The 16,063-nt window shown below is 36.8% G+C and overlaps 1 protein-coding gene across 1 annotated transcript; it reads left to right on the plus strand.

Moving 5' to 3' along the window:
- The first annotated feature begins 3,771 nt into the window (after nucleotides 1–3,771).
- On the plus strand, nucleotides 3,772–15,057 carry LOC127877018 (putative leucine-rich repeat-containing protein DDB_G0290503). The gene is made up of 2 exons (XM_052422599.1): nucleotides 3,772–3,853; nucleotides 10,134–15,057. Exon 2 carries the CDS (start codon nucleotides 10,136–10,138, stop codon nucleotides 12,245–12,247), a length of 2,112 nt encoding a protein of 703 aa, XP_052278559.1. The 5' UTR covers nucleotides 3,772–3,853; nucleotides 10,134–10,135; the 3' UTR covers nucleotides 12,248–15,057.
- The last annotated feature ends 1,006 nt before the right edge of the window (nucleotides 15,058–16,063 follow it).

Genomic DNA, 16,063 nt, shown 5'->3' on the forward strand with positions numbered 1-16,063 from the left:
TACCACATTTCAAAAATCCACATCGCTCGGTTACCCATTATGAAGCCTTACCTGATCAAAAATCAGACGAAATATCTATTTAATTTAGTATATGGTCATTCTTACAAAAAAAAATTGGAAACGTTTTTCTAACGTTTTCTTCCAAGAATATTGCTGACACCGTTTTTAGTGAATTTTTCTAAGACCGTTTTATGTCAAAAAATCTTCTTATAACCTAAAACAAATTTCGTTCGTAAAACAATTCTATCTGCACTATAAATCTCAATCTCCTACGCAGTGGCCTCCCTTATACTAGAAGTTACTGACCGGGCGAAGCAAGGGAAGTAACTGCTTTGAGGAGTTTCTATAAAAATCTGCATTCAGAAATCTGTATTCAGAACTCAATCTGTTGTGCACGTCTGCATCTAACGCTTACCACAAGTTTTACGACAAATTCTTGACGCAGACGAATAGGGTAGCGTCTATTTTCATTTGTGAAAAGATACAGATCTGTCCGTGCTTAAATTTTGAAAGGCTTGGGTAATTATTTTTCATAAGCGTTTCAAACACTGATGTAAATGGAAAGATTATCTATTTAAATTGTCGGTAATTGTTTGAAATTATTGATTTGAGAAATTCGCGGATGGCGATATCGAACTACATTATACCACGTGACGCCATTCTTCCCTGTATCTTGCACCTATGCTTTTAACGCCATCGGCGCTCTCGTTTAATATTGTTTTTACCAAGAATAAAACATGCATATTAGATCAATATAGACGCAAAACAGCAAAATACAGTAATAATATTACATATCGTAAGAGATTCTACTGATTCGTGGATCAGCATGCTCGGCTCATATAGTTTGTGGTTACTTATATTACCTGATAAGGGTCGGGCAGCTGTCACATCTCTTGAGAAGCATTACCATTGACGTTTAAAAGTTAGTGCGATTCGTTCCTGCCTATTCTCGCTTCCCTCCTTTATACTAAATCGTTCTTGATAAAATGTGTATCATAGATAACCGGTTTCACAATTTAGTGATTACCTTCATATCGTCGCTGTTCTTCGAAAACCGCGTAAGTCAAATTTGGCGCAAAATGTTATTTGTTTTTATAAGAACGGCGGGTTCACGGGTCATTTTCTGCGAAAATACTGGATTTCATATCCAATTGGAAGGCATAGATATGAGCACGTGAGAAAATCCTGAACACTCATTGGTGCACCAATTGTTTCTGCAAAAACTGCGTAAGTCAATTTTTCCAAATTTTCAAAAAACATTTTTTAAGTATTTTTTAAGTTTTAAAAGATATTAATTTAGATAGTCTTAATTAAAATGGGCATACTTTTTATTTATGAAAATATAAAAGCCTGTAGTTGTCATTTCAATTCTTAAAATGGACTTATTTAGATAGTCTGAAAAAGGAACCAAATATTAAAGAGAATCTAAATTATTGTATTTTAAAAATGTTTTTTGCCTATTGAAAAGTTGTAAAAATTTACTTACGCGGTTTTCGAAGAACAGCGACGATATGATTGTAAATTCTGAAAAAACCTCTTAAGTTGTTAGGGTGAGAATGCGATGATACGATGGCGACAGTACGATATGACTATCGCATTGTCGCCATCGTACTATCGCACTGTCGCCATCGTATTGTCGCACGACCGCATTGTCGTTATCGTACTATCGCGTTCTCGCATTATAGCCATCGTATTGTCGCACTGTCGTCATCGTATTGTCGCATTCTCGTCATCGTACTCTCGCGTTCTCGCCATCTGGATTTAAATGTGTAGCCATGATGGCCCTAACGGTATTCCGTACTTAGCGCATCTGCTTTGTCGCACTTGTGTCGGCGGGTTTAAGAGTCGAGAGATTCTTCATTTGTCGCTTCGGCTGGTAAATATGTCGTTCCGGTGCCCTCCAATACGATATAGCGATGTGGTGAAAAAAAGCCACCCTTATTCATTGATTGCAATCGGTTGATTCAATATCGACAAGAAAAAATCGCTCAAAGAGATTATGTTGCATACAAAATCACCTTCTATGAATGTAATATGTGGATCGAGTATCCATTCGTAGTCGAGTGCTCCTGTGTGCACAGGGAAACACTTTTATATCACAAAGTCACGGCTCTCTAAAATAATAGTGAATACAACCAGGCACACACAAATACAAGCTATGTAAGTGTTTGAGTAAAAAAGTACTGCTTGATTTCGCACGTACGTTCAATACATAAAGGGTGCTTACACTGAGGTGATTGTTGATCTAAATACCCACTTTATTGTTACTCGTGTCCATGTATAATACGGTCTTCACAGTATTAAATGCCTTCGTATATTCCGCACTTGTTTGCTAGTCTTTCTGCTTAAATAAAGCTCACCTGGAAAAAAAAGAAAAGCAAAAATATTTATGTCATCGCCTGAATGCACTAAAGCGGCGACATATTTATAGCGGTTGGTAAAGACATCCGCTCTCTAGCAGACACGTTAAAACTGTGCACTTTTAACTCATATCCCATAACTCAGAGAAAAAACAACTTTAAAATAGAACGACCTGGTGGTATGCATAATGCACATAGAACGAAGCTTCTCATAAAGATCTGTTCATTTCTTGCCACTACTTTTAATAAATCCCGAAAACGCAATGCAGTAATGCATCACAAACTGATTTCAAATATCGTCTAATGAACTATTAGAGACATTATTTATAAACAATATTGGGTTTACATAGCCATGTTTCCTTGCAACGAATCACAAAGGTGGGTATAGACGCTCGTCAGTGTGTCTTCGGGACAAATATATGCACTGTATCGCCAAACAAAATTAATTAACTCGAAATCACTGACTGGACAAACACTCTAGTCTTGAAAAATAGATATAGGCTTTTTTCGTCTACTGCTTTGCTCTTTTTGAATAAAGACGAAATTGAAAAACTTCCCTTCAGATTGCCAATTACGATGCTGTCCAGTAATCTTGCGCAGTTAAGGGTCAGTTGGTTTAAAAAAAAACAAGTTCTTTTATAAATTGACAACATAATATATATATATTTTATTATCATATGAAAATAAGAAGTCCGCGCGCTTATAAAAACAAAAATATCTTATTAATTCAGTGAAGAACCGTCCGATGTGATTTCAAAACAAACATGACTCACCTCATTTTCAAACTATCACAGCGTCCGGTAATCTTGCGCACTTGGTGTAATGATCTCATTAAGGCAAAATTGTGGAAATATGGTATCCAAATGGACTAAAAAAACATTCCAGAAAATTATTTTAAAAATCAGTTTGTAAAACCATTCAAATTTAATGTGGATTTATAGCTGTACTTTGGTTTCTTTGATGATGGTGGTGGCAAATATATGTTTTCCAGCAAAACAGAGTTCAAAAGTAACATTCAAGTCGCGAATGCTTCTATTTGGATTTGCTTATTAAATAAATAGTTATAAACTTATTTAGCTTTTTTAAAACGTTTATGTTAAAGCCAAGACTAACATGAACATGTGACAACATACAAATTATACAAAGAGAAACGTAATTAAATTAATTAAGAATGTACCAATGTTTACATACCACAATAATTAAACTGAGTATCAATTCTTACCATAAACATAGCAAAGCAAATAACGCAGACAAAAAATGTCATAAGGTTTTAGAATGAGAAGAGAAATATCAATACAATTTAAGAATGGTTTCATACAAAGTAAAGTTAGAGCTAAATTTAACACAAAAATTCACTAACATTACGTATTCGTCTTTTTTAGTTGTTCACAGCCCAAGTCAACCTAGCCACTCTTACAACAAATTTTTATAATCAAAAGTTCACATCCGGTTCACAACGGCTTCTAGCACGAAATTGGGACTCTCCTTTGTTGGTAATTTATTTACAATATACATAGTTTTTTACTGTACTAAATTGTAATCAGCAAATCGCGCTTATTGTAACATACAAGTACCACATTTATATCTTAATTATGTTACGTGATCTACATTTGCGACCTTGGCCTTTCCTTTTGCCGAACCCATTTTCCGTTCTTTTTATTGCCAGTTTTTAAAGCAAAGCTGCTAAACAAGACTCAATATATATTCAGTTGCTTTACAGTAAATTATTAAATAGAGTATTAAATTATTTAACATCATTTTGCCAATTTTCGATCTACAGTAATATTAAGAATGAGTAAAATATGATAACACAGTTAGGTCAAGGTCAATCATGTGTTCTATTTTTAGATCATTATCACACATAACATAGGCTGTGTAGTTAAACATGTTCTCTTTATCTTTGGTAATGCTTGATTAGTCATACAAACATTGATACACGTCTTTTTGCATAAATGTACATAACAATGGCATCACAGCATTTTTTTGTAAATTGGTTTTGAACATGTTAGTTTCTTTTGTTGACATTATTTTTAATTCTTATGGCAACAACACTGAACAGGTTGAACATAGCAGTGCTCCAGATAATTTTTTGAGAAATAGGGTTTTCACCCATTGATTTTGAAAAATAGGATGATTTCAGTCTTGAAATAGGGCAGTGCTTTCCACAGGTTTTTTTTCTGAAGCCCCGGTTTCGTTAGGGGTTTGAGGCCAATCATGGGCCCAGCTTTAATGTAAAATGAAAGTAATGGACAATTCAGCATATTTTACAGTAATTCCCTTGCATGAACCATACATGCCAGACGTCCCAATCTTGATGGGACAGTCTTTCTTTTGTGGTGTTTGTCCCAGTGTCCCGATGTAGCACAATTCGTCCTGACATTGGTAAAAAAAATACCTTCAATAAGTTCACAATAAATTTTGCTATTCAAGCTCCGTCTGGCTTAAAATTACCATCGCTAGCGACAGATGCATCATGGCTAATAAAATGCAAACACTTTTGTATTTCATGGCCAAAATCAAGTCCAAAGATACTATTACATGGGTTCTGAATATTATATCACCTGAGGCTAAAAAAAACGTCAAAACACCAATTTTGTATATAACACAAATTGCGTGCTGACCGATACACATGGACGTTTAACATAAATTTACTCTTGTTTTAAACTGATTTTGGGAAAATAGTTATTTTACATATTGCAGGGCTCCCTCTGTAGTTATTTTACATATTGCAGGGCTCCCTCTGGTCCAAAATTTTCTGCCTAATTTGGTGAGTGGCGAAGTAAGCCCTGATATTGCATCAATCTAAATTTAGACTTATTTGATGATTAGTTGAATAACAGTGCTCAATGCTAGCACATCGCTTTACAGGATTTACACGTGCCTTTGTCCCGAATGGATGTCTAATAGAGGCATGCCCCACATTTCACGTTATGGAGTCATCCGCATAGTGCACATGTGTGATTACTTCCGGACAATTGAGAACATCTGTGTTAATGAAATTCTTAGACAAATTTATCGTCAATATTGGCCAGACATTATGAGGTTTTGTAAGAAATATACTGATTACTGACTACAGTAAAGGTGGCAAAATTGATCGTTTAAGATGTCCCGCTTTTTGGTCAAATGTCCCAACATGTTTCATGGAATGTCCTGATTTGGACCTGAAAAATTCTGCCATGTATGCATTGACAGTGTGTGTTTTTTCAATGTCATGCATTGTTTTGAAATCAGCTGTTTTAATATGGAATAAAAATCCGTTTTTGGAGAAGCTGTGTATACTTACAAAATTATTTTTTGATATTTAACAGAGATGCCCTATTTATACAATTCAAACTCATCTAAAATGAATTTATTTGAAAGTTGGTACAATTGTAAAATAAACAAGTTTTCATGCATTTATTATATTTGCAATTTCACAACAAAATGTCATTTTCATCTTAAGGTTATACATGTATGTTCTTCATTTGGCATTTACAGTGTATTGAGAGACATTATGTTTGGCTCCTCTTAACTGTCGACTTAATGTCATAAACTCATAACCTATGGAACCTTAATGGAGTCGACAGTAAAAATACTAACCTTGATAGTTACAGTTTTATTTTGTAAACTGTGTTAAATAACTATAATCGATATCAGATACATGTATGTGATATTTCGGTCATAGGTCCTCAAACAGTATATACCAGTAAAAAAAAAATTATTGCCAGTATTTGATTCCACCAAAGTTAAAAATAAGGTTTAAAGCTCAATTTTTCAAATACTACCACCCCAGCGATGGTCTGAAAGCCAGATACATGTCATATTTGGTTATATGTCCTTCGTTTGGCATTTCCAGCATTCTTGTGTGACATCATCATTTCTTGTATGGATCCACTAAAATGTCAACTACATGTATATGTCATAATATCAGGAAATTTAATGAAGTAGAAAGTAAACATACTTACTTAGGCTCATTGGGTCATTGTCGACCTGAAATGGCGCACAAGTCACCTCGGGGTGACTAGAAGCCCATTCATGTCACCCTGGGGTGACTTCAAGCAGACGCTAGTCAACCCAGGGTGACATGAATCGGCTTCTAGTCATCCATGTATTTTTGTATCAAACGGCACCGCTTCGCATTTCGATGTCCTAAAAAGTGCGCGTGTTCGACTTGAAAGCAGCTTATTACGAAAACAACAACATGTAAATAAAAAATAGAAAAAAAAGAAACTTTTAAAATCATAAGAGTATGTGTGATAAGATGTTGTTCACTCTCTAGAGGCCACATTTATTGTCCAATCTTTATGAAATTTGGTCAGAAGATTGGTTTCAATGATATCTTGGATGAGTTCGATAATGGTTACGTTTGCTTGAAAAACATGGCTGCCAAGGGGCGGGGCATTTTTCCTTATATGGCTATGGTAAAATCTTGTTAACACTCTAGAGGCCACATTTACTGTCCGATCTTCATGAAACTTGGTCAGAAGATTCATCCCAATAATATCTTGGACGAGTTCGAAATGATGCCGGTTGGTTGAAAAAACATGGCGGGGCATTTTATCTTATATGGCTATAGTAAAACCTTGTTAACACTCTAGAGGCCACATTTATTTTCCGATCTTCATGAAACTTGCTCAGAAGATTCATCCCAATGATATCTTGGACGAGTTAAAAAAAGATGCCGGTTGGTTGAAAAACATGGCCACCACGGGGCGGGGCTATTTTCCTAAAATGGCTATAGTAAAACCTTGTTTACACTCTAGAGGTCACATTTATTTTCCGATCATCATGAATCTTGGTCAGAAGATTTGTCCCAATGATATCTTGGATGAGTTTTTTGGAAATGGTTTTCGTTGCTTTAAAAATATGTCCACCAGGGGCGGGGCATGTTTCCTTATTTGGCTATAGTAAAACCTTGTTAACACTCTAGAGGCCACATTTATTGTCCAATCTTCATGACATTTGGTCAGAAGATTGGTCTCAATGATATCTTGGATGAGTTCGAAAATAATTATGTTTGCTTGAAAAAAATGGCTTCCAAGGGGCGGGGCATTTTTCCTAATATGGCTATACTAAAATCTTGCTAACACTCTAGAGGCCACATTTACTGTCCGATCTTCATGAAACTTGGTCAGAAGATTCATCCCGATAATATCTTGGATGAGTTCAAAAATGATGCCGGTTGGTTGAAAAACATTGCTGCCAGGGGGCGGGGCATTTTTAACCAGGTTTTCCGAAGGAAAAAACTGGTTATTAGATTGGCGAATGCGGGCGGGCTGGCTGGCTGGCTGGCGGGCTGGCGGAATAAGCTTGTCCGGGCCATAACTATGTCGTTCATTGTCAGATTTTAAAATCATTTGGCACATTTGTTCACCATCATTGGACGGTGTGTCGCGCGAAATAATTACGTCGATATCTCCAAGGTCAAGGTCACACTTTGAGTTCAAAGGTCAAAAATGGCCATAAATGAGCTTGTCCGAGCCATAACTATGTCGTTCATCGTCAGATTTTAAAATCATTTGGCACATTTGTTCACCATCATTGGACGGTGTGTCGCGCGAAATAATTACGTCGATATCTCCAAGGTCAAGGTCACACTTTGAGTTCAAAGGTCAAAAATGGCCATAAATGAGCTTGTCCTGGCCATAACTATGTCATTCATTGTGAGATTTTAAAATCATTTGGCACATTTGTTCACCATCATGGGACGGTGTGTCCCACGAAAGAATCACGTCAATATCTCCAATGTCAAGGTCGCCACGACTAAAAATAGATTTAAAAAAAAAAACAACTTACAAAGGGGGTTAATTTTTTTTGGTCATTTCAAAAGTTCAGTTTGAGTTTTCTCCCTTTATCATTTTTTTTTTCACAATGAAAACCTGGTTTTGTGACAATTTTGTCCCTTGTTCCTTATATGGCTATAGTAAAACCTTGTTAACACTCTAGAGGCCACATTTATTTTCCTCTCTTCGTGTAACTTGGTCAGAAGATTTGTCCCAATAATATCTTCTTATCTCGGTTGAGCGACTTTGTGCCTTTCAGACTCTCTTGTTTTAGACATTAAGCTCTACTTTCGTTTTTGTAGTATTTTTACACAAATTCCCTCGCATATAAACGACCGAATCATGTATTTTTTTTTTGTTGAAAAAGTAAAATTGTTGCTGATGGTGACTTTATGCTGATTTCGAGGGTGACTAGGATCGGCTTGAAGTCATCCCCTGGTGTCCAGAAATTGCTTTCTCCCCTGGGTGACTACAATCTGCTTCATGTTCCCCGGGGGTGACGAGCGTCGGCTTGAAGTCACCCTAGGGTGACAAGCATCTTCTGCTAGTCATCCCCGGATTACTTTTTTGGCCATTTCATGGCGACAATGACCCAATGAGCGTTACTTAGCAAGCAAATAATGCATATGTCCAGTGGTGTTAAATCACAGGATAGCTTTTGTACTGGTTTGGAAAATAATGACCTTGCTGAACTTCAATCAGTGCTCCAGCTAGGATTTGAAAAGGTCAAAATGGCACTTAAGCACCCACAGGCATAATATCCCTGCAGTGCTCCAGCTAGACCTAAATCGAAGGGCGCCGCGCCCTGCCCTCCCGAACCTCCGCCCTGCCCCCCCAAACCCCCGCCCTGCCCCCCCCCCCCCCTCTATAAAAAAAAAAAAAATTTTTTTTTTTTTTTTTACATATGATAATTCATAAATCTCTTATTTAATTGTAATTATTGTAATCTTCATTGTAGACATTATATTTGAATGGTTTAATAATAATGGGAATAATACAATTATTTATAACATATAAATTAACATGCAATAGGAAGCATTCCAGAAACACCCGCGCGCTGGAACGTGCCCTTTTCACAAAATACTGGGCGTCGAAGGTGCCCATTTGACAATATACTGCGCGTCAAAAGTGCCCTTTTGACAAAAAAGCCCCCCTGTCCTTTTCAAATCCTAGCTGGAGCACTGTCCCTGTGGTATATTTTCAATAAAGCATGTGTTGTAATATATCAGCAGATACATATTACTAATATGTATATATTTTATTATGCCCCCATTCAAAGAAGAGGGGTATATTAATTTGCTGGATGTCGGTCGGTCTCTCCGTTGACCAGTTTTTTCCGATCGATAACTCGTCAACAGACTGACCGATTGGCTAGATACTTCACATGTGAATTGGCCTTGAACAGAAGATAACCCGTATTGATTTTGGGGTCACTAGGTCAAAGGTCACTGTCACTATAAGTGTGAAAAGCTTTTCCAATCAATAACTCGTCAACAAATTGACCGATGGGCTAGATACTTCACATGTGTATTGGCCTTGAACATTAGATAACCCCTATTGAAATTGGGGTCACTAGGTCAAAGGTCACTGTCACAATAATTGTTCTCGATCAATATCTCGTCAAGGAATTGACTGATTGGCTTGATACTTCACATGTGCATAAGCCTTGGACAGTAGATGACCCCTATTAAAATTGGGGTCACTAGTTCAAAGCCCTGATGGGGGGGGGATATGTCTTCAACCACGGAATCCTTGTTTTAAATGTATTTTCATTTAATGTTTTTTCATTGATTAATAAAACTAGTTGCACAGTGTAAATTTTATTCATGTTTTCCAACTTTAATTAATTAAAATGTCTTGTATAATAATATGAGCAAATAATATAAGGCTTGGCAGGTGTCGAAGAGGGCCAGGTGGGAACTCAGGTGGCAAGGTCCTACGCCTGTCTGTTTGAACAAGCTGGAGCACTGTTAATTTATCGAATAACATTTATGTTTATCTTATGTTGCAGAAATGGCAAGAGATATGTCATCGAAACCTGGAATGCTTCTCCAGAACATTATCCATGATGAAGTGGTTGCTCTTTGTCAGGCGTTTTACAAGTCAGCTCGCAGCCTGGAGATTGATGGCATCATATGTGTCACTGTATTAGATTCCAAAGAGCAGCAAGTGATTAAAATACACAAAACTTTAACGTCAATTTCTGGGAAACCTAATGAAGAAGAAAGACGCCAAAATTCACAACCAGACAGTGTTCTTGTACCTCCAAACTTTCAGAGTGACATTGCAACACTTGACAGTTTATTAAAATCAGCCACAGCTTCTTGTAAAGATCCTCAAATTGAAAACTATAAAAACAAGCGAAAAAGAAAACCACCAAAGCAAAAACAATATTCCAACATTGCTGAGGAGGTGCCTGACAAGATTTATTCACAAAAGTCAGAGGAACAAGTGACAACTAATGATACAGTTAATGGAGATCCATATAGGGTACAAAAGGAAGTTTCAAGTTTAGTACAAACAGATTCACAAAGAGCAGATTCTGCAATTCCAGAGAACATTGTCATAAAGACAGAGCCCCAAGATCCAGAATATGACAGTCTCAATGAACATACCACAGGTATTCAAAATGGTATTATAAGCCATGAGAAAAGTGTTAATGAACACAGACCTGCATCAGAACCTATTTTGGGTAATGACAAATGGCATGAAAATAGCCCGGACTATAATTTAGTAAAAGTTGAAAAAATGCCTGAAACAGATGAGAATGTTTTCCTTGACTATTATAGAAATGAAAGCATTGATAGAAGAGTTTCTTCAGGTGAATTACTTGTAGAAAAAAACGGGGACAAAAGTGAAAACATTGGTGGCAGTGACGGGTCTGCATTTGACAGGTTTAGCAGTGACATGCAGCAGTTCAGCAGTTTTCCCACACGCCGTAGAATAAAAAAGCCTATTGATGGGGCAAAATGGATTGAACTGGTGAAGAACAATGTAACACGATATCAGGAAGCTCTTAAGAGAGCTGGCAAAATGGACGTGGCTGTGAATGAATTGATATCCGATGAACATCGTCTCCCCAGAGGTGCTTCTTGCCCAATCACGGAAAAGCAAAACCAGTCAAGACTTCCTAATTTAATCAACATGTTGAACACACCTCCCCTCTCAAGAACTCGCATAATGGCCATAGTACCCTTGGATGGAGATACAGGAACCAGTAATTTGAAAAAGGATTCAAGCATTCCTGTGAATGATTCTAGAAGTAGCTCAGACTCTCCATTGCCTCAAATCAAAATTGAGGTTGATGATGTTGATGCCTCATATACTGGTGACCATGGTGACAAACACACAACAAATCAGTCACCATCTTTAATTGGCAATTCTTTGTTGCAAAATCAGAATCAAAACCAAACATCTGGTAAACTGGAAAATCGCTACCCAGCTCTCTTCAGTCAACTCCAAACAGGACTTCAAGGTAGTTTATCAAACACGGTCGTCAATTCTGAATCATTAGTCAATAGACTTCCATTCATTTCATTCCAGGATATCTTTTCTACAACATCCTCGTCGCCTAAAAGTGTTGAGCAAGCAGAAAAGGTTAAGCATCAATGGAATTGGAAGAAACGGAAAGTGCGAAAAAGTCACGATCCTGTAGAAAATTTGCAAAGAAACTCTAAACATAAGTCTGACTCTGACAATGATTGGAGACCAAATGTAGCGAGTGACTGCAGTGTTGAATCAGGGGAAAGAGACTCTGCGTGGGATAGCCGGACAGACAGACCCAAGAGAAGAAAAAGTGCAAAAATAAATTTTGCAGAATTAGAAAACTCTGATATTGAATTTGATGAATATGACGAGGATGAGGGTTCAGCATCTTTTCCACAGTTCGGGAGTTCAGCAGAAGAAATAGGAACAAGCTATAAACCTGATAAGTCAAGCAGTGTTCAGCTAATGCAGGCATTAGCAAGCAATGCTGCTGCTATAGGCAGTCAAAGTGTGTTAAATAGTGGTGGACTACCGTGCAGTATTTGTGGATTGGACTTCAACCAGGAGTACCGAAGGAACTACCATATGATAAAAGTGCACGGAGTTGCTCATGAAAGTGAAACACACCTGTTCAGATGACATTGTATACATTGCTTAAAAAATGTATAATGTGACACTAATTGTTGTTTAGTTTTAAATTTCCAGAAGTGATAATGCCACTGAGTAATTTCTTTATGTATATATTGTATTTTTTAGAAAGCAAACATCAGCCTAGTATAACAGACATACATTGTATTTTATTGTTTGTTTTTTTACATCACAATCTTTGTTATGAAATTTACCATGACTTGATTCTTGATACATGTAGGTTCAGTTACAACATGCATTCAATTTAAATGCATTCAGTGCATATGCACTGTAGAGTAGTATGGTAATTCAATTTGAAATAAAATAGAGATGTACGTAAGCACTACATTCTTTTCATTCTGTGAAAGCTGGAAAAGGAGAAACACTTGTTTAAGCTCACCTTTGCACATACATGTAGTGCTTGTGGAAGCTTTTAGGATGAGGTGATGTCAGTTGTCCGTCAGGGTGTGAGGTGCTCCGTAAACTTGTTCATCTAATGACTTATTCAGCTTTCCCACAGATTTTAACTTGACAGATTTTAACAAAACTTCATTATCCACCATGCCCCTGCATGGTTTCAAAACATACCACAGCTATTACACTAACATCACAAAATCTCATATTACTGTTTTGTTTCTATGTGTGAGTGATATAGAGCCTTTAGGCCCTCTTGTTATTTTTGTATGGTTTAATGTGGTAATATCAAACTATTGATGATTTTATCTGTTTTAAACAGTGAAAAAAAAACGGTAAACTATGGATTATATTCACTGTTTCTCTGTTAAATAAAAGTAAGAACTAGAAAAAAATCTCATCAAACCCTCAGTTTCGGAGGTTTAATATTTGGTATGTTACATGTATTGCGGTCTTCTACCAAATTCCTTTAAATCATGTCCCTTGGGACCAAATGGACTCTTGAGGGGCGTCTCTTGTTTCTTTTACAGTATCCACACTAGCCCTGAAAAGTACTTGAAAAAGAAGTTGCAATTGTAAAGTACTTAAATTGGGTATACATGTAGCTTGAAAAAATGCCCAAATGGTACTTAATTTTGACACTAATACTTTCAATTAATTAGCAATCAAGCCAGCTTGGACAGTTTTGGGGCATGTCGGTTAGAGCCTGAGGTTAAGGTCACCCTTCCTTAAAATAGAAAAATGGCATACGCTTACTTAAGTTTCAACAAATGTATTGCACTGAAATTTTGGGCCGAGGTAGATTACACGCAGACCTCGTTTGGCATGACAGCTGTTGCCAGGTTAAGGTCACTGCCACTTAAATGTATAAATGATTGACGGTGAATAACTTGTGTTTGGATGGTGGAAATGCAGTTCAAATTTGTGTGTAGGCCACATAAATGCAAACCTAGCCGGGAGTTAATTTGGTACGCTTTAGCTCAATCTCATGGTTACTAAAATAAATTAATGAAGTGTTTTTAATTTGATCTGGGCAATAATTAAATTTTAGACACACACACACACACATTAAAAATTGGTATTTTTAGCTCGACCATTATATATGAAATATATATAGTGGAGCTATCCTACTCACCCCGGCGTTGGCATTCCCGTTAGCGTGCAAATCTTAAAGTTTGTGTACCACCCCAAATATTTCCTATGTCCTTTGACATATTGCTTTTATATTTTGCATACTTCTTGACCAACATGACCCCAATCTATAAACAAGAGCAGACAACTGTATCAAGCATTTTGACAGAATTATTGCCCCTTTTATACTTAGAATATGCATATTATTAATAAATCTATGTTAAAGTTTGCGTACCACCTCAAATATTTTCTCTGTCCTTTGACATATTGCTTTCATATTTTGCATACTACTTTACCAACATGATCCCAATCTATAAACAAGAGCAGACAACTGTATCAAGCATTTTGACAGACACTATGGCCCCTTTTATACATAGATAATTGAACATTTTGCTTAAATTGCCATAACTAATTTATTTATGATCACATTTGATTCATACTTTGACAAAACAACACTTACCTGACATACCACAATGCACTCCTTATTTTTGAAAGATCATCTATTAAATGACCACACACCCACATTATACCCCCCCCCCCCTCTCCATGATGGCTTACGTTATACTGTCAAGCACTCGAATAGTCGAGCGCGCTGTCCTCTGAGAGCTCTTGTTTATTTATTTAGCAGCATCATAAATACTAGATACATATAAGCAAAACTTGTGTTCAAAAATAGCCACATCAGTTAAACACATGCACAACAAATTGGATGTACGGATGGAAAGAATACCCCATTACAACTATTTTTATTGGGGGTTATTAAACGTTAAACGTAACAATATCTTTAGTATCAAAACTATCGTTTATGTATGAATACACACCTGTGGTTTAGTGGATTTGTACTTCAGTCTAAATTGCTAAACCAGATACTGGTCCCAACTTTCATACTGCACTTTCTCCACCAATCATTAAATTAACGCATCAACATACGTAAAACACAGCAGGTCGGGTTGCTGTCCCCTACGGAGGGGTTTGCGCTTTGTGCGTCTGTGAGTCTGTCTGTCTGTCACACTTTTCTGGATCCTGCGATAACTTTAAAAGTTCTTAATATTTTTTCATGAAACTTGCAACATGGATAGATGGCAATATGGACATTATGCACGTCATTTCATTTTGTTCCTTCGTCAAAAATTGTGGTGCTATGGCAACCAAAAAAATTATTCTGAAAATGGTGGAATTTCTGACAATGGTGGAGCCGGTAGGGGACCATATTGCTTGACAATAACACTTGTTGTATATGTCGCATAAAAGAAATTGAATAAATAATCATAAAAATATATCTGTTATTGATGAATCCATTTGCATGGAGAGATTTGGAAAACTGATAGTTCCTTGAAGAATTCCAATATGTCATACAAGGAATTCGTTGTGCTGTCGCGCTTTTGCCGTCGCGCTTTGTTTACTGTCCCTGTTACGTTATATGGATAAAAGTGTGTATAGGGTGACCTACTACATGTATTAATGGTATTTTAAGAGTATTATGTAATAACCTGACAACACATACATCATTGTCACGAATAATACAACAAATTCAATACAGTTGAACGAGAGGTTCTATGATAGGTAACCAGGCAGTGAGCATTATCAGCGTGTGTTTGTTTCATATTTGATGCTGTTTGAATCCACAAGTGCAATCGACATCACTTCCTTCTCGTTCGATTATTTTATGTTTAAGTGTTTGAAATACGACGAAATATGATGGATGTGTATTGCTAAAACACCAATAACGTATTACCATTAGCCTAGCTTTATCAACCTCGTCATGCGAAAATGGGCGTGATGCAGCCTGCGCAGGCAGTGCCGAATACGGCCAGGAGCTAGCATGTCCGCTCTGAAGTAAAAGCAAGTTTCGTGGTCTCTTATATAAGCGTACAGAGTTTCACTTGTGCTGCTTTCCCTTACAACACAATACCATACCAAACATGAAAATATTTCAAGTGATACAATGCGCATTTTTCACTGTTGAATTGATCTGAAAAGAATTAACAGGTTAAACGAGTTAGTTAAAATGTGGTAACTGACCAATTATCTACAACTAATCTTGCTACCAGTTGTTTATAAAAATATATATTATATTCGATACTTTACATGACTGCACAGTCCTCTAATCGACCAAAGTAAAAGCCTTCTTGAAGACGCTCAATAAAACTTTTTATCGAGTAACTTTTTATCGCATAAATATGTTCCCGATTCATTAAACAGGATGCAGGATTGAAGGGGTTCACATGGAGTTTACACACGGCTGGACAGAATGTCAACACACCGTATTTTTGTGAATATCTC

Source organism: Dreissena polymorpha, chromosome 4 (assembly GCF_020536995.1).
Source record: "Dreissena polymorpha isolate Duluth1 chromosome 4, UMN_Dpol_1.0, whole genome shotgun sequence".
In the NCBI taxonomy this organism is placed as follows: domain Eukaryota; kingdom Metazoa; phylum Mollusca; class Bivalvia; order Myida; family Dreissenidae; genus Dreissena; species Dreissena polymorpha.